Raw genomic sequence first — 18,520 nt, forward strand, 5'->3', positions numbered from 1 at the left:
AACTTATTCTTGATGATGTAACGAGAAGTCCTGATCGTTCCACTAAAAGTTTGAAGAATGATTTCTTGAAAAACTACGGCGTTCAGCTTCCATATTACTACACTTATGAGGGGAAGAAAGTTGCAATGAACGAAGCATTTGGGCAGGAAGGAGATTCATATGCAAAACTTAAATGGTATGCTGATGCCTTTTCACGGACAAATCCAAACAGCATAGTCCAATTAGAAATCGACGAAGTTAGTCGTCGATTTCAAAGAATTTTTATAGCACCACATGCTTATATGGCTGGCTTCAAATATTGTAGACCTGTTATATACGTTGAAGGAACCTTTTGCAAAACTCGTTTCAACGGTTGCATTTTGGCTGCTGTTGCCAAGGATGGAAACAATGGTTAGTCCCCAAAATTTGTACAATTTATAATAATATCTGTCTTCAGTTTGTATACTTTAATGTCATTATTAATAATTTTAATATTCCATCCATATTTTAGAACAAAATTTATAAAAGCAATATACATTACTTATGTTGTAGGTGTATTTTTTTAATGTTTGATTACAGTATTAATGATTTGTCTAACATATTTCGTAATTCCAGGTCTGTTTCCCTTTGCTTATGCTGTTGTTGATGCAGAGAACGACATTAATTGGGAATGGTTTTTAGGTCATTTACGCAATGCTGTGGATATGGAGAAGACATATACTTTTATTTCAGACCGTCACAACGGTATTATCAACGGTGTTAAGAAAATTTTCCCTACAGCAAACCATTCTTTTTGTGTTTGGCATCTGAGGAACAACCTCAATTTAAGACTCGCTAATGGAGCTCGAAAATCTAAGTTCTTTCAATCTTTGATTTTCAAGGCAGCCAGAGCTATCCCCGAGACTGAGTATAATAACACCATTAACCAGATGATACAGATGGGTGGTTCCAAAGTTGCTGCATTTTTTCAATCCTTAGACCCTGCATCATGGGCAGATTCGTTCTTTCCCGGTCCAAGGTTTGATCAATTTAACTATCCATTAATAATTTGCTCCAAATCACAAATGATTCTTATTAAAGTATTTATATTTGAGGGTTTTGAAATCATGATGTATCTGACATTATGTATAATGTCAGATACAGCATCGAATTTTTGAACAATGTAATTGTAATGTAAACACTTTATTCCATTCTTTTGATCATGATATAAATATATTATTGTGTTTTGTTCAAACAGGTACACAGCAATAACTTCTCAACTATCGGAGTCCTTTAATAATCAAATCAGATATGCTCGAGTACTACCAATTACAACAATGTTGGATGCAATACGTACCCATATAATGAACAAGATGAACGTAGCACGTGATTTGTCCAAGAAGTGGACAACGTTCTTGTGTCCAACCATCACTGATCTTTTGAAATCTAAACATGAGAGTGCAGCTACTTGGAATTATGCACAGGCTGCACCACTCATATTTGAGGTTTATTCTGATCCATCACATTGTGTTGATCTTCTAAATCTTACTTGTACATGTAGAAGGTGGCAGGTAGATTGGGTTCCTTGTGAGCACGCTATGTTGTGCATAAAAACTTTGGCTGACGATCAACAAGATTGTTTCTATGATCCTATATGGACAACCGAGTCTTATGTCAAGACTTACCAGGAACATATAATGCCAATCCCAAATTATGATGAGCCTCATTCATTTGATGAAGAATAAAAAACACTTCCTCCGTTGATTCGTCGTAGACCGGGTAGGCCAAAAACCATACGGATCGAGAGCTCAGGGAACAATCCCAGGAAATTGAGGATATGTGGTAGGTGTAAGCAACCTTCCTACCACAATCGCTCCACATGTAGGGTTAATATTTGATGTTATTTCTTCAGTTACAGTACAAACAATGTATCTCCGGTTCTTATTAATGACAGACAAATTGGAAAATTTCATTGTTTATGATAAATGTCTAATTTTCATTCCAACTGTCCGCAAAATTTACTTTACAGTATTCATAATTTATTAGAGAGTAGTCCTGATTTATCATACACATTATAATTTTCTTATTAAAGTATAATAATTTATATTACATGATGAATTCTTCCGAAGTAATCATACTGAGTTTTTATCAGTACACTATATAAATTGATTTATCTTTATTATCACTGACATAAATTATGCATAATTTAAATAACAAACCAAACATTTATAAAATATAACCTTAGAGAGAATCTGTCATTAATTTGATTTTGTGTTCAAATACTGCTTGATATTACCTTTGATCAAAAATTCTAGACCTTCCAAAAAAAGTAAAAACTACATAGTTATAAATTCTTTCTCCACTGATCTTTCGTTTCATTCAGAAGCTCGTACGTAACTTGCGCCCTCTTCCGTTGTGCTAAATCCGTCCAATCATCACTAAGAAATTCTTGCTGTACTCCCCATTTGAAATGTTTCATGAATAACAACTCCATATGTAGCATTATAAATGGACCACAATCCGCACTGTACATCATTTATAAATTAATGAAAAATTGTCCACCATGAAGTATGTATCGTTGTTATTCTAGCTGTGTAATAGTAATATGTAAAAAAATATAACAAGGTTGTTACTTACTTCTCTCCTTGTTGATGATCATACGGCGTCTTCAACTCCTTACATTTCTTTTTAAATTCAGGACTAACATATTGTATTTCATGAAGCACATCAAGTATCTCCTGCGCATACTTCTTAGCATTTTCTTCGTAAACTTTACGTAGTTTGGTGTCGAAGAACAACGAGTTGTAGTGTGTCCATGTTTGATCATAATAATCAAAAACAAGCAACGTCCAATGGATACCCCTAGTAACATCTGTAATCATCGCATGACACATGGGTGCAACTAAATACGACAGCAGCCCTCTATCAACCTCATTTAAAATCCGATCTTTGAATAATGCGTTTATGTTTGCTTTGGTTGCCTTGCATTTTATCATTGTCTGTACAAATTCCATTAAAGATTTTAGGATAAAGTTTGCATTGTATCATATAAAGTTTAAATTAAACATTAAACAATATGATATATTTCATGTAAATCTTAAATAATTTACAGTCTATAATCTAATATTTATGGTCTGAACATAAACGTATACATAAATCTGCACATATATGTTTACTGTTTCAATACAGCAATGATGTTGTAGGTTAAATCATGAATACTTTAGCACACATTATGTCTTTCAGGATAGATACTCACTTATAATTTATTATAAATCATGTATCCTTTATAAATTTAAATGCAATCAGATATTATAAATTATCTGAACACTTACCCATAACTCTGCTCCAAGAATGAATACTTGTCCTGCTCCCACCATTACTTCAGAAAATAAATGTTTTGCCCACCAATTTATAATCTGAGCATCTGTCTCGCAATTCATCATTAGTAGGTCCAACTGTCTCCCTCTGATCTCACTCATGATTTGATTTGTCCAAACAAGTGTTCTGCATGAGTGTTATTGTTAGTCAATATAGAAATATTTCCTGAAACTCATAAACATTATATTTGATAAAGCTCACAAAATGTCAGTTACAAACACAATACTAATACTTCAACAACATAAACATTGTTCACAAAATATAACCCTATTTAATATCTATTAAGCCAATTACGTGTTTTTTCCTTCTTTGCTAAACTCTTCCAACAGCCCCTTTTCATCATCTTTAACTTGTTTCCATACTTTGCTCTTCTTCCAGTTGCACAGTTTCTCGTCCTCATCTAATGCTGGTTTCTTCCCCTTAGTATCATCCACAGTTTCAACATTCACAACCTCCTTTTTCGACACTGCAGCATGCTTCTTAGTAACCTTACCTTCCATTAATTTTGGATCTGCCTTTTCAGTATGCTTTCTTGTCCTAGGGGCTTCCTTCACTCTCTTGATAAGAGAATTTTGCTTAGGTGTTTTAACAGCCTCATCTTGTTTCGATCCTACTCCTTTTGATGCTTTGGACTTTGTCCTTGGCTTCTTGACTAACTTTGGTGAAGGCTCTACAAAATCATCATCTTCATCTATTTGTACATCTTTTCCTTTGTAGGATTTTGCAATTTCTGCTATACCAGCAAAGTCACTTGGCTCATTATCATCAATACCAAGGTCAAATGTTGGTGTGCTACTATAAACTCTGTCTTCCACCGCTTGATACTTGACTATTGCCGTGCATGGTACATTTTCATCAACTTCTGAGCATAACAAAAACATAATTTCAGATAAATTATGCATATTTATATAACTGAAAAAACAAATTAACTAAATATATCTCAATGTCTATTAAAGTAGCCATAATTTATAATAAATTATAAATAAAAGTTGTAAATTATGCATACTTTATGTAATGTAATTCCAAAATTGCTAGTAAATTCAAAAGTGAAATTGTCTCACCAAAGTTGTTGCCACCATCATTGTTATTCTCACTATCCTGTTGATTATCACCATCATCAACAACATCTTGCTCAACATCTCTATCTTCTTCTTTCTCACTATTTTCATACCCACCTTCCATTCCATCTTCTTTACCTACCTCTTTATCTTCCACATTACTTTCAAGACCAAAATTACTTTCATCATTTCCATCATTACCTTGATGGTCAGATTCCTCCACATTATCTTTTTCCTTCAACTAAAGTTGATCCTTCAACTGAGCTATTTCTTTTCTCAACATCTCTATTTCAACATCTTTAGACTTCATTCCACTCTTTAGAGATTCAATCATCTCTAGCATATCAATTTTCTGTTCATAGGTTAATTCAATATCAACCTTTTCAGTAAATTTCAGCAATCCAAGCTCTTCTTCATTATCTTCTTCTTCAACACAAACAATTACCTGCATTTTAACATTAATTATCATCCCAAAATTTCATGGCAATATCAGTAAATTACTTAAAATTTTCTGTAAAGAACATATATTTCATGATTTCTTCCGAATCAGATAGTATACATTTAGCAGTGTTGAATATAAATTATATATACTTTATGCTAAATTACGAATTATTGTCACATAAATTATACCTGATCTTCTTCAAGTCCGGCAATATCGATCTCCATTCCATTACTAAAAGCATCAACTGACCACCTCAAGAACCTTGGATATTTTTTTGCATTCAAAGGATTCTTAGGATAAAGTGATGTGTGCATGCATATCCAGAACTATAAAACAAAATGTAAAATTTCCACGTTACAAAACTATCATTAACATACTTTTATGTAAAGTATATTATCTCTAAATAAATTCTAGCAGAGATCATGTAAAGTATGCATATTTACAGGTAAAAGTAACAGACAACCAGATGCTTTGGTTGGTTCTTCAGCATGTTTGTCAATGGTTTCCATCATGTAAGAGTGTATGGCTCTTGGCCATGACACCCTATTGATAGCCCTTCTCGACATTATGTTCTTATAAATGCTTGGAAGAACAGTGAAACCAGCCAAAGTTGCAAACAGAAAGTTGGCTGCTAACAACATGATTAATAGACTCACAAATTCGATTGCTGGTTCATGGTTTCTAATGCATCTCTGTAGTGCCATTGCAACATAAGCACTTGAAATCCCCTTGTTTTTGTTACTTGACTTTTTTATAGGTTCTTCAAAATATTTCATTAGAAAGGAACACTTGAAGGGATCTTGTTCATGAAACTTTGGGAAAGCATCGTATTCTGCACCCTCCATTGGCATACCAAGCAATAGGGATACATCTTCTGGTTTAAACTCTAACTCAACCCCACCAATAACGAATTTCTTGGTCGATTTTTTGTATCGACACAGAATATCTAGAATTGCACTTATTGGGCGAGTATTATAGTTTTCCCTAAGGATGAAACCCTCTGCCATGGAATCAAAAAGCTTTGAGAAAGGTGTATTACCAATCTCTTCCTTCATCTCTTCCGTCATGTACTGACGGTGGCTTGTAATCAATTCGATTGGTTTACTCAAGCTGTATCTGAAAGGATTGACAGTCTTCCCATCTGGTATTATCTTCTTTTCACCCACTATGTCAACAGTACGGCAATTGTTATCTTTTTCCTTCCCTTTCTTTGTAGTTGAGCTTGCTCCAACCTTTTACATAAATTTGAAACATTTATATGTAAGATTAACAATCTTTAATGTAAATTATCTATACTTTACTATGAATTAACATAATGGATTGAAATAATTAAAACTTTCGCATAAATCATACCTCTTTCACAGAAAGTGTTTTATTTTTCGTCTTTTTAACAGCTTCACCTTCTAAATTGGATGAGATTTCTTTGTTTTTGGATTTCTTTGCAGGAACTAATTCTTCCTCTGCTGCTTTCCTTTTTAATGGACTTCTCCTGAGAGGTGTAGAATCCTTGGTAGCTTTTGGTGTCACTTTTGTCTTCGGTGCCATTGAATTGTCCTGCAACCGAAATTAAAATGTTCTCATTATTATAGAACCCTAGAAGATCAATTTACAGTAAATTTCAGGAAATTTATACATGATAAAATGAAGATTAGTAACATCATGAAAGCAAACAACTTGAAATCATACCAAAAACCCTTAAAAACTCACCAAAATTGGGCAAAACACACAACTAACCCTAGCCCCCAAAAATCAAAGAATCAAATGGCAGATATGAAAACGATTCTTCATTATGACATAACAGTATGTGTAATTTATAACATTCATGTTGAATTTTAAGTTGTATTACTAAGCTTACAACTTCAAAAATAGGATCAGAACGTAAAAAAACCCTAACAATCGAACCAAAAATCTTACCATAACGATGCAACTAACTTCTTTATGATGAAAATCTAACATGCAAAACCGGATTTATAATGGTTTTCACCTGACAGTAACGATGGTTCAAAAAACAAACGACGGAACTAAACGATGAGGGATTTCATCAATACCTTTTCACCTGAACCGGAAATCTCAACCGAAATGTTTAAAGATTAAGAAGGTTGATGAAACAGCAAGCTTCTTGGATTTCGATGATGGCGATTCAGTGGTTGATTTAGGGTTTTTCACCGTTTCGTTTTAGGTAAAAACCCTGATTTACCTAAAAAGTTAAAAGAAGAGAGAGAAAGTTGGGTAGGTAAAAACGAAAATCCCTATTAATAACCCATAAATTACGGATTCTTTCCGTTACAAAATCTCGACGTTTTGGCAACAATCTGATTTCCGTCTTTATTGATTAGGGGACACAAAAGTAAATCCTATAGGATTTATAAGGTTTTTTTGTCCATAGAGTAAAAGGACTAAATATCCATGTTTCACCAAGATTGGACCCTAAACCTTTTTTGATTTTTTTTTTTTGGTCTATATCCCCACGGACCCTACATCATATTGCATGAGAATATTTTACATCATTGATATGGAATTAACCTATTGACAGCCATGAAAATCATATGAATTTAGATAAGCATAATTGTTGTGATACAAAACAGTAGGCCATGTTTGGCCTGCAAGAAAGGAAAAGAATGAGATTACTATGAAATATGAATAGCAATGTCGTAATGTGATTCATGACACCATTACATCCTTATATTGTTTTGTTTATCTAGAAAAATTATTGTTCGAGATTGATATTGGCAAAAAGTTATTTGATTAAAGATTCCAAGAAAGGAGAACATGAATCCAGTACCCCATCTCTTGAAATGACGTAAAGGAAACACATTCTTGTTAGGATGTGCTTCCTTATTCATTCTTGTGTATTATATACACATTATTAGAGTGTGCCTTCTAGTAATTGGATTTTATTTTCGTAGGCCAAGCATGACCTTAGAAACGATATTGAACTTGATTTTATGTTGTAACAAATTCTTTTGGCCAGGGATGAAATAGAGGATAGAAAGGGAGATGAGGTGGATATAAATGGTTTACCTTTTTTTCGATTAGTTCCATTCAAGTCCTCAAGGAAAGCCAAATCGAATTATCAGACACCTGCGGGGTCAAATAAACTAATATCAAATTGGGGGCTAAAACAGAATTAACTCAACAATCTAATTAAGGAAAAAGTAATACTCGTGTAGAATTATGGGACCAACACATAAACTCAAGCCTAAATTGTTGTATAACAAAATAGTAGGCCATGTTTGGCCTGCAAGAAAGGAAAATAATGAGATTACTATGAAATATGAACAGTAATGTCGTAATGTGATTCATGACACCAATACATTCTTATACTGTTTTATTTATCCAGAAATATTATTATTAGAGATTGTTCATGACAAAAATTTATTTGATTAATGATTCCAAGAAAGGATAGCACGAATCCACCCTGCCTTTTGGGTGTGAAATATCTCCTTAACGAGGAAACACATTCTCGTTAGGATGTGATTCCTGATTCATTCTTGTGTATTATATAAAAATTCTTAGAATGTGACTTCTGGTAATTGCACTTTATTTTCGGAGGCCGAGCATAACCTTAGAAACCATATTGAAATAGAGGAGAGAAGGGGAGATGAGGTGGGTATAAATGTTTTCTCTTTTTGTGGATTAGTTCCATTTTAGTGCTCAAGGAAAGCCAAATTGAACTATCGGACACCTACGGGGGTCAAATGGACTAATTAGTCTCAAATTGGGAGCTAAAACAGAATTAACTTAACAATCTAATTAAGGAAAAAAAGTATAAGATGTTACCCGGTAATAATCGTGTACTTGCAACAACAAAAGAATAGTAATAATTGTGTAGAATTGTGGGACCAACCGATAAACTCAAATCTTAACCAATCCAACCCAATTTCTTAGTTTCGTCCAATCCAGTGTTAGTCATCAAATTCAAGATTTTGTTTTCTCTTCTTTCACATGATTTTAATTGAATTTAAGATCTCAATTTAGTTTTGTTTTTAATTGATTTGAATTTGAATAATATTGGATGACAAATTTATAAATCTCTTGCAATATTAGGATATTAGGTAATGAATTGAAAATGGTTGACGTCTTTTGGTTTTAAATTAGATTAATGGTGTGTTTGGATGGAGGAATCATGATTCCACAGATTCATGAGTCCGCAGAATAATGCATCCGGGAAATAACAAAAAATTCTAGAATTTCTTTAAAGGAATTATTTTTTTGTTGCTTTTATGTTTGAAAATTTGTTTTATTAATCCAAAATCCTACCAAATCTTAGGCAGTAAGGTCGGATTATGGTCTAATACAAATTTAGGACTTAGGAATCTTTAGGATTCAAGAGTCCAAAGATTTCTAGTAGCCACACAAACAAAAATGTGATTCTTATCAGAAACCATTTTTTGTAGGAATCCTGCAACCAAACGCACCATTAAATGAATTTGATTTAGGAAATTATTTAATTTTCAATAGTTTAGAAATACTAGGAAATGTGTTTGAAGTTGATGGGTCAATAATCCTTTTTTGGTTTCGCTCTTAAACATAAATGGAATCTAATAGAAAATGACCTGAAATTGATTAATGTCTAGGTTGAATTGATATAGATGCAGTTATAGAATTGATTTAAATTTGTTAATAACGAATAAAGTGGAGATAAGTGATCAAAACCTAGATCATGAAGTACGTACTTTATCCAAAGCTTACAAGTTAAGGTAGTCAAGGCGCGATATGCTGTCTTAATATATGACTAGGTATAAACCGTGCCTACGACACGATAAAAATCATACCTCAAGCACATAAAGTAGTACCCGAGGGTTCTAATTCCCGAATCTTAGATAGTTTTTTAACGGTGTGTGATTTCAGTAAAACTTGGATGTGCCCATATTAATTCCAAACAGATTCTCAGATCTTAATAATTGGTTTTAGAAAAAGATTTACGAAAAATTATTCCAATTCGTATTCCTTCAAAATTTCAATGCAATTAAAAAAGATTATGACAATGTAAATACAACAGGAAAAGAAAACAAAAGGAAAAGAACTTATAATTGTAGCTTGAGCCTACCAGATTAGACAATGGATGTAAATAGCAGAAAAAGATTGAGCGGGAAGATGTTAGTATTTTAATACTAATGACTAATGTGGACTAATATATTTATTAATTACATAATACATGTTATTTCACTTAAGGGACCCAAAAGGTGATCTAATCGATTTATACATTATGGACCATAAAATATCAGTTTGAAGTGTGGGGAGCATATTATCAATATGTTATGTGTAGAGCGCTAAAAAGTAATTATGAAAGAATAATGAGCTCTTTAACAATTACTTGGGTAACTGCTAGTAACCACTGAGGCAGTTCCCATTTTATTTAGGGCAAATCTCTAAACCAGAGATGAGACATGATTTTCCCAACCCCCATTTTCGGGAAATCTGAAACAATATCCGTTCTCAAAGTTTAGAAGATCTTGTCCAAATCATCACAAGTGTAACACTGAAATCTACTGTATCGTCAAACTATGGATTCGTATAAGTACCTACAACGCTTTTCCTCTCCCATTCTCTCGATCTCTATCTCTCGTGTTGTTTAAATTATATATCTTTGTTATTGTTATATCTCTTTTAACATCTTATAAGATTGAAGTATATACATATAATTGATAGTTCAAAAGGCTCTATACAAATGATAACTTTTTATATGTATATATATATATATATATATATATATATATATAGGCATAACCCCCGCCCTACGGGCGGGGGAATGCCCTTTATGCAACGCGAAGAAATTACCATACAAACAATCTAAAAACCTTTTTTGGACTATATGTGTGTTTAGGGGTAGTTTTTTGGACCATAAACCCATAAATTATTTAGAGTAATTTCATTAATGATTATTGAATCAAGTAAGGACCTAAATAAAAACAAATCATTACGTTGACCAACAATTAGATTTGCGAGAAAATCATAAACACAAAGCAATAGTAGAAAAGTTGATCACAAATACTCTTACTTAGATAAACTCTCCAAGAAGCTATTCTTATAGTTTTTCCCTACTTACAAGCTCATAAGAGCCAATGCAACAAGCAATTTTGCTGCTGGATCGTTCTCTAAGGCCTGATCATAATATCATTTGGCAAGATGAAGATCTAGCGGAAGCCCTTGACCATGCTCATGCATGTATTCAAGGTTGAACATGGCTTGGGCGTTGGATTCTGACTTAGCATGCTCATAATCCCTCTCTGTACCCTGTAAAATATAAGAAATAACAACAATGATTTTAAAAGAGGGCATAAAAAACTCAAAAATCTTTCACCCAACGCTGGTCATAACATCACATTAATAATTCAAGAAGTAGAGTGTAATCAATCATAAATACCATAAGATTTAGAAGTGGAGTTCAAATACGAACATACCCGACCATAGCAATATGCATCCCCAATGAGTAAAGCAGCATGTTCATTACCCTACACTGAAGCTTTCCACCATAATGAATGTGCACATCGATGTCTTTCAGCATCTGTGCAAAGTCCAGTCTCTCCCATACAAATACTGCACTCCTCATACTTGTCAAGAATCCATGCAGTAAAAATGCTCTTCCCACGTCACCTTTCAAGTACGACTCTAAAGCCCATCTTGACAAGGAACCCCAAGGCCCTCTCTCAGCAACTAATTTGTACAGTGCAGTAGCCTGAAAGAATGGAGAATTCAAGACTAAGTTCAGAAGAACGTTACTGCTTGAGTGCATGTCCAAGGGTAAAAAAAGAACTGCAGATGAAAAAATATACATTATCCATGCTAATTACCAAATGTAATATTTGAGACTTCCTAAACAACAAAAAAAAAATCACAAAAAACAAATCAGAATAGGCTCTCAGGACGGAGGAGATGGCTCGAATATACTGTAACTTAATGTGAAAGCAGAAAAAATATAGAGACCTTGATTAAGTATTCAGTTCTTATAGAGTTATAACCTTTAAGAAAGAACTTTCAGAAGAAATATAAGCCAAGTAAACTTACCATCGAACGGTTCTTCTTAAGCCCTATGCATGTTTGGAACATTTTTGGCAATTGTAAAATTGCCTTGGTTTGACCAGCATTAGCTGCTGTAATGAAATACTTGCATGTCGTCTTCATATCCCTTTTCACACCAATCCCTTTGAGGTATAAGACCCCCAGATTATAATGACCACCAGCCTCATCATTATCAACCGCCTTGTCGAAGTAATCTTTCGCCTGTTACAGAAAGAGTTAGCTACAAATAAGATGAAGAATTTTCATTTTGACGATCAGTTGTCAGATAAACCAGCAATGGAACAAGTAATATGCAGAAAATGAATTAAATGTAAAGTTCCTAAATTAGTTTCCTTCATCGATGATTTCTGTGGTCATAGAATTGTGGAGTTTTTTTCTGTGGTCATAGAATTAAGGAGTTTCGGGTAAAAGTAGTAGACCATCCTTATGCATTGAGTGACCCATCTGAAGCACCCGACCGAAAGCTTTATCTGCCTCGGGGTCCTTCATTGAAAAAGAAACATTCATCCATGTGGGAACGATCTTTCTATGAGATTCCTACACCCATTCGACATAAGAACACAAACAGGACACTCGCGTATACAACTCATAAAGGAGTAATCAGGTTGAAAATATGAACCTTCCCAACAATGAACTAATGATGAGGCAAAGATTGCTATCATCTTTTCCCATCACTTATCCAATATTTCTACTTCTGTAGGGTCCTCTATTTCTAACAATCTTCTCAACTGCTTTAATTCCCAGATCGACAATTCTCAAAACTGAAGGAGTTGAAGGAGATGTCCTTCGACCAAGATGGCAATGCGAACAATTTGTCGGATAGGACAATTGATGTGGAAGATCATCAAGACCGATTGATTTAGGGATCGTAGAGTTGTAGCTAGAGACCAACTACGATCGTCAAATTACGAAGTAATTCGCGGCTAACTTCGATCGGATCCTACAACGGGTTACACATAAGAGTGTCAAATTGATCTAGGATATGACTATTGGGAGTGAGATATAATCATGGGAGTGTCCCATAAACATATCTCATAGGCCTAAAAAGGAATTAGGCAAAGATAGTACAAAAAGGCCAAAAATAGGGTTTTTGGGCCTTAGCCGATTCGGGCACTTCTAGGGCTCGGATTGGGCTGATTTTTGGAGGGACGTTTCCTTATGTTATGAAAATTAAATCTGCCAATTTTGGCTGGGTTTGGACGTCATCTCCTTAGGGAATTGAGAAAATACCAATTCCCTAAGGAGAGAATAAGGTGTGGAATTTCTCTCTAAGCTTTCTTACTCTACCACATCAAGTAAAGAGGAGAAAGTGAGCTAATTCCCATTACTATCTATCTAGTCAAAGAAGAAGGTGTTCTTCTTTCCAACCACCATTGGTGTGCTTGCTATACAACAAGGTGGGAGATCAAGTTGATTGCTCGTGTCCCAAGTAGAGGAGCTACACTTGAAGCTCTTGGTCTTCTTCAATCAATTCAACTAGTTCGAGGGAAAAGCGATTAAGGTAATCTACTATCTCCGTTAGTTTAATTACTAGTTTTGCATGTGATCCTGGGAATACTAGTGTAGACATTAGATGTCTTATTTCCGCTATAAACACTAGTATAAGGGTTTAAATCCCTACAGTGGCGTCAGAGCCTCTTGCAATGAACTAGTTTTTGCTAAGAATCGAACTAGTTCATATTAGATATGATTGATAGTTTAATAAATTGAGTTTATAAAAGTATTTTAAAAGTGTTTTAAAATTATTTAAACTCACAATTTGATATTATTGAATGGGATTCAATGAATTTCAAATTGAGAATCAAATTGATGATTGAAAGTGTTTTAGAAGACTCAATTTTATTGAATTTCAAACTAATCCATGCTTGATTAAGTTGATAGTTATGTTTAAAAAGGTTTTAAACATGAAATTTGATTAATTTTGAATTGGATTCAAAGATTTTTCAAATTGATTTCAAAATTGTTCTTTGAAAAGTTTCAAAAACCTAGATTTTGATCCAAAATTGGTTTGATTAAGAGTTGTTTTTAAGTTTTGGAAACTTTTGAAAAACAAAATTTAGAATTTAGAAGTGTTCTAAAAGAAGTGTTTTGAGTTTTAGGAAACTCTCAAAACAAAATTTGGAAAATTTTAAAAGTTTCTAAAAGTTTTGTAAAATTTTAGAAGTGTTCTAAAAGATTTCAAAATTTAGAAAGAGTTTTAAAATTGGAAGTTAGCAAATAAGATTTGCACAACAACAAAAAAAAAAAAAAAAAATTTTTTGGAAACTAGGGTTTTGGAAACGCGTCCAGCAGCTGCAACCAGATTGCCACTGGTCGCGTCTAGGACGCGTCCAGAGCAGCTGGGACGCGTCTTGGAGACGCGTCCAGGTCGAGTCTAGGACTCGACCACCAGCTGTAATGGAAGCATCTGGACGCGTCTTGGAGACGCGTCCAGAGCAGCTCGGACGCGTCTAGGACGCGACCAAAGCTCTCGACCAGACGCGTCTTGGAGACGCGTCTGGGAGGTTCTGGGTGTCTCGGACTAGTCCGAGACACCTAGTGCTGGTCCGGTCCAGCACCAGACACGTCTAGGACGCGTCCGGTGCATGGACTAGCGTCCTGGCTCCGGGCCAGGACGAGACCAGGCCTTGGTAGGCCTCGGCCAGGACATGCCGGCCCTATGGGCCGTGCTATGTCCGGACCTTGTCCGAGCCCTTTTGTGGGCTTGGGCCGGGACTTGTCTAGGACTTGACCCGGGCTTTTTCGAGGCTTTTCGGACCACAAAAAGGGACCATCATTCGAATGGGAGTTTTTGCCAAAATTTCTTCCAATTCCAACCAAATAATTCCAAAATCAATCCGGGCCATCCAGAAGGCCAAAACGGATTTCTCTTTAAATTGATTTATGAAATCATTAAGAATCGAACCAATATTTTTCGAAATTGACCCGGGCTTTCTCAAGCCCAAAACAGAGTTTTTTTCTTACAGTTGATTTTAGAAATCATAAGAGATAAAACGAGAACGCACCATTAGTCGAATTTTTCGAAATTAGACTTAAGGTTCGTCATGTGACATGTGATGTCAACAAAAGTATCTCCCAAGATAATCATGCATATATAATTCTTAGCCTTGATATATTATATGATTGCATGTGATGTGAATGCGGGAAACTAGTATGGCCATAGATTTATATATTTATTCTTGTTTTAAGCACGGATGGGTGCATGTGATGTGATGTGAATCGTTAGAGTCTTGTAATTAGAGTTTAGGGTCTATGAGTCCATTGAAGAAACTCGAGGATGAAATCCAAAGGCGAGTGGGAGAAATCAATGGAGGTTCAAAGATGGCGATCTAAGACGAACCGAAAGGCGAAACAAGATGAAAACCAAAGGAGATTAGATCTTCTAGGTTCGGGGCCATACTAGGATCCATGTCTGCTTGATTTACTTTCTCGCGCGCATTTACTTACTTATTTACGCTTTATGTCGTGGACGTTAGTTAGGCTAAATAGTTCACTATAACAAACGCCAGACTAGCGTAAAAGTCCCCAAAACGTAATCTTGAGTAATCGCCTATCCAGATTAAGACACTCGTTGCGCCCTTGTTCGAGGAAGGTGGGTCGGCCTTCGCAGAGTACCTCCTCTACCTTGGGACAATGCGGGTAGGTCTATAGAAGAGGCCTACACGTCTAAATGGTTCTACTCAACGAGATCAGCAAGAGAGTCTTGGATACTCAAGGCAAAAGGATAGATTAGTCATTCATTAATGAAATCTATCAACCAAAAGTCATAAGGTATGATCAGTGAAGTAGTTCACTCACCCGGAACGACGGAGTCAAAGGGTAGGGCCTTCGTCCGCTTTACTCCGAAGAACTGGGGTCTTGGAATCACTTATTCAATCGGGGACGATTTTTATTGAATAATGTGGGAAAACTAAGTTTTTCAAAAACGATAACGAGTTTTAAAACTTTGCCATTTCTTTTATGTAGTTCAAAGATGACAAAAGATATTTTCAACTTCCGCTCACTTCTCGACAAGGAGAAGCTAAATGAGCACAACTTCCTTGACTGGGAGAGGAACCTGGGAATAGTTCTCAGGATGGAAGGAAAGCAACATGTACTAGAAACTCCAATTCCTGTATTGGATGATAATTCGACTAAAGAAGGGATAGATGAAGAAAGGAGTGTGCGGAAAAAGGCAGAGCCTGTAACTTGCTTAATGTTAGCAACCATGGAACCGACTCTGCAAGAGCAGTTCACAGACATGGATGCTTACTCCATGATACGACAACTTCGGGAAATGTTCCAGAAACAATCGAGATTGGAGAGGTTTGAAACCTCTAAAGCAATTATGGACATGCGCCTTGAAAAAGGAAAACCAGTTGGGCCTCATGTTCGTCAAATGATCAGGCTCATGGGCAAGCTGGCTAAACTAGGTTTCCCTTATAGCCAACAGACGGCTACCGACACTATCCTTCACTCCCTCCATAGTGGTTTTAATCAGTTTAAGATGAACTACAACATGAATGGATGGGATAAAACGTTGGAGGAACTTCATTCTATGCTTCTAACAGCCGAAAAGGACGTCGCTATAGTGGAGACTAAGAAGGACGTTCTTATGGTACAAAAGGACAAAGGGTTCAAGAAAGGTGGAAAACAGAAGAAGAAAACCGCGTCAAAAGGTAAAGGCAAACGAGTTGCCAAACCTAAAGACAAAGGTCCTCCTCCTGACACCAAATGTGTCTACTGTGATGGCAAGGGCCACTGGAAAAGAAACTGCCCTAAGTTCTTGGAGGACAAGAAGAATGAAACAGTGGCTTCCAATTCAGGTATAAACAGTTAACTTATCAAATGCTGTAAAATTCCCAAACCTTGGTATATGATACCTAAAATTGCCCTATCATTGTGAATGCACAGGCGCAGCTGGGAACTGAGTATTTGGCTAAGGAAGACAAGATCCAAGAGGGAGCAGAAGCCTCGACTGCTAAGGATGCTGAAAAGGATCGAAGTCTACTTTAGGCACTATTCTAGATTAATAGTTTTTCTAGTTTTTAACATCATCTCTGTACTAAGTATTACGGAGAATCAATAAAGAACTTTATTTCTAAATTGAGATGTTAATAAGTGCTAAATTTAACAAACTATACCAAAAGATTCTAAACTTGGTCAAAAACCTATAAGATAGGTTCATCCCAATCCGAAAGGGATGAGGACAACAAGTCCACTATAACCAAAACATGAATCAAACTGACAAGAAAGAAAGTCTTGAGTCAGAAACAGAGATTGATCTTCAAACGTACTTCTAACCTATCCATATTTGGAGTGTCCAAAAGGATTAAGATGAAGAACACGAATCAAACTCTATCCTCCAAAATCCATTAGTCTAGACATAGCTTCTCACAAAACTACCAAAATTCCATCTAAAGCTAAATTTGAAAAAGCGTTACAAAACTAGCTAATATCTGACGCAATTTCTTTTTGAAAGAAATTTGGGCTTCTTCCATAACCAATCAAGAGAACAAAGTGTTTGTTGCTCATGATAGTATTCTTCTAATAATTAGCACACCTAGTAGTCTGGGAGAAAAGCACTAATTATTACAAGAATAAGTGGGAGAAAAGTACAAGTCGATTTAATTCGATCATGAGAAAAATCATGGAGGGTCATGAAGAACAATCATGAAACTTGTACAAGACGATTAAATTCGACCAAGAGCAACAAACTGCGGCTCCTCGGAAAAGGAAAGGTTAAAGATATGATCTTGTAAACCCACCTCACAAAAGCGAATGTCATTCGCTGGAGAACTCTCAAAACAAGTGAAAGTGTCTCTAAAGGAATATCTCAAAGTAGTTGAAAAAATTCCAAATTGTTGTTCAAAAGCCCTGAAAGGTCAAATCTCAAAGACTCAGAAAATAAAGGTTATTTCTGAAAAGATAAAAGACCTGCGCAGAAACGCAAACTGACTCTAGTTTTTTGCCAGAAGTCAAATTGATCTAGGATATGACTAGTGGGAGTGAGATATAATCATGGGAGTGTCCCATAAACATATCTCATAGGCCTAAAAAGGAATTAGGCAAAGATAGTACAAAAAGGCCAAAAACAGGGTTTTTGGGCCTTAGCCGATTCGGGAACTTCTAGGGCTCGGATTGGGCTGATTTTTTGAGGGACGTTTCCTTATGTTATGAACATTAAATCTGCCAATTTTGGCTGGGTTTGGACGTCATCTCCTTAGGGAATTGAGAAAATACCAATAGTTGCTATTTTCGACTATTTCCCTAAATCTTATTCTAAAGGGTGTTTTAGGAAACCTAAAAGGAGGTGGATTCTTATTAGGGTTCTATATAAACACTCTTAGGGCAGAGAATAAGGTGTGGAATTTCTCTCTAAGCTTTCTTACTCTACCACATCAAGTAGAGAGGAGAAAGTGAGCTAATTCCCATTACTATCTATCTAGTCAAAGAAGAAGGTGTTCTTCTTTCCAACCACCATTGGTGTGCTAGCTATACAACAAGGTGGGAGATCAAGTTGATTGCTCGTGTCCCAAGTAGAGGAGCTACACTTGAAGCTCTTGGTCTTCTTCAATCAATTCAACTAGTTCGAGGGAAAAGCGATTAAGGTAATCTACTATCTCCGTTAGTTTAATTACTAGTTTTGCATGTGATCCTGGGAATACTAGTGTAGACATTA

The 18,520-nt window shown here is 35.5% G+C and overlaps 2 protein-coding genes across 2 annotated transcripts; one reads left to right on the forward strand and one right to left on the reverse strand.

Moving 5' to 3' along the window:
- The first annotated feature begins 125 nt into the window (after nt 1–125).
- Nucleotides 126–1,703, forward strand: LOC147549483 (uncharacterized). The gene is made up of 3 exons (XM_086668308.1): nt 126–390; nt 595–997; nt 1,217–1,703. Exons 1-3 carry the CDS (start codon nt 126–128, stop codon nt 1,701–1,703), a joined length of 1,155 nt encoding a protein of 384 aa, XP_086524434.1.
- Nucleotides 1,704–10,612: 8,909 nt separating this feature from the next.
- On the reverse strand, nt 10,613–12,084 carry LOC147549484 (ERAD-associated E3 ubiquitin-protein ligase component HRD3-like). The gene is made up of 3 exons (XM_086671018.1): nt 11,845–12,084; nt 11,241–11,515; nt 10,613–11,073 (listed from the first exon to the last, which is right to left on the reverse strand). Exons 1-3 carry the CDS (start codon nt 11,959–11,961, stop codon nt 10,974–10,976), a joined length of 492 nt encoding a protein of 163 aa, XP_086527144.1. The 5' UTR covers nt 11,962–12,084; the 3' UTR covers nt 10,613–10,973.
- Between the last annotated feature and the right edge of the window lie 6,436 nt (nt 12,085–18,520).

This window comes from Eschscholzia californica, unplaced genomic scaffold (genome assembly GCF_041429995.1).
Source record: "Eschscholzia californica isolate CP2 unplaced genomic scaffold, dmEscCali1.0.p SCAF_3, whole genome shotgun sequence".
Classification (NCBI taxonomy): domain Eukaryota; kingdom Viridiplantae; phylum Streptophyta; class Magnoliopsida; order Ranunculales; family Papaveraceae; genus Eschscholzia; species Eschscholzia californica.

What these genes read in the sequence shown, in the direction of transcription:
- LOC147549483 (XM_086668308.1), top strand. Translation starts at nt 126, where the DNA reads ATGAACGAAGCATTTGGGCAGGAAGGAGATTCATATGCAAAACTTAAA. An exon ending in TGCCAAGGATGGAAACAATG is followed by an intron (nt 391 to 594) that starts GTTAGTCCCCAA and finishes TCGTAATTCCAG; the next exon opens with GTCTGTTTCCCTTTGCTTAT. An exon ending in TCGTTCTTTCCCGGTCCAAG is followed by an intron (nt 998 to 1,216) that starts GTTTGATCAATT and finishes TTGTTCAAACAG; the next exon opens with GTACACAGCAATAACTTCTC.
- LOC147549484 (XM_086671018.1), bottom strand. Translation starts at nt 11,961, where the DNA reads ATGAAGACGACATGCAAGTATTTCATTACAGCAGCTAATGCTGGTCAA. An exon ending in TTAAGAAGAACCGTTCGATG is followed by an intron (nt 11,516 to 11,844) that starts GTAAGTTTACTT and finishes CCATTCTTTCAG; the next exon opens with GCTACTGCACTGTACAAATT. An exon ending in ATGCATATTGCTATGGTCGG is followed by an intron (nt 11,074 to 11,240) that starts GTATGTTCGTAT and finishes TATATTTTACAG; the next exon opens with GGTACAGAGAGGGATTATGA.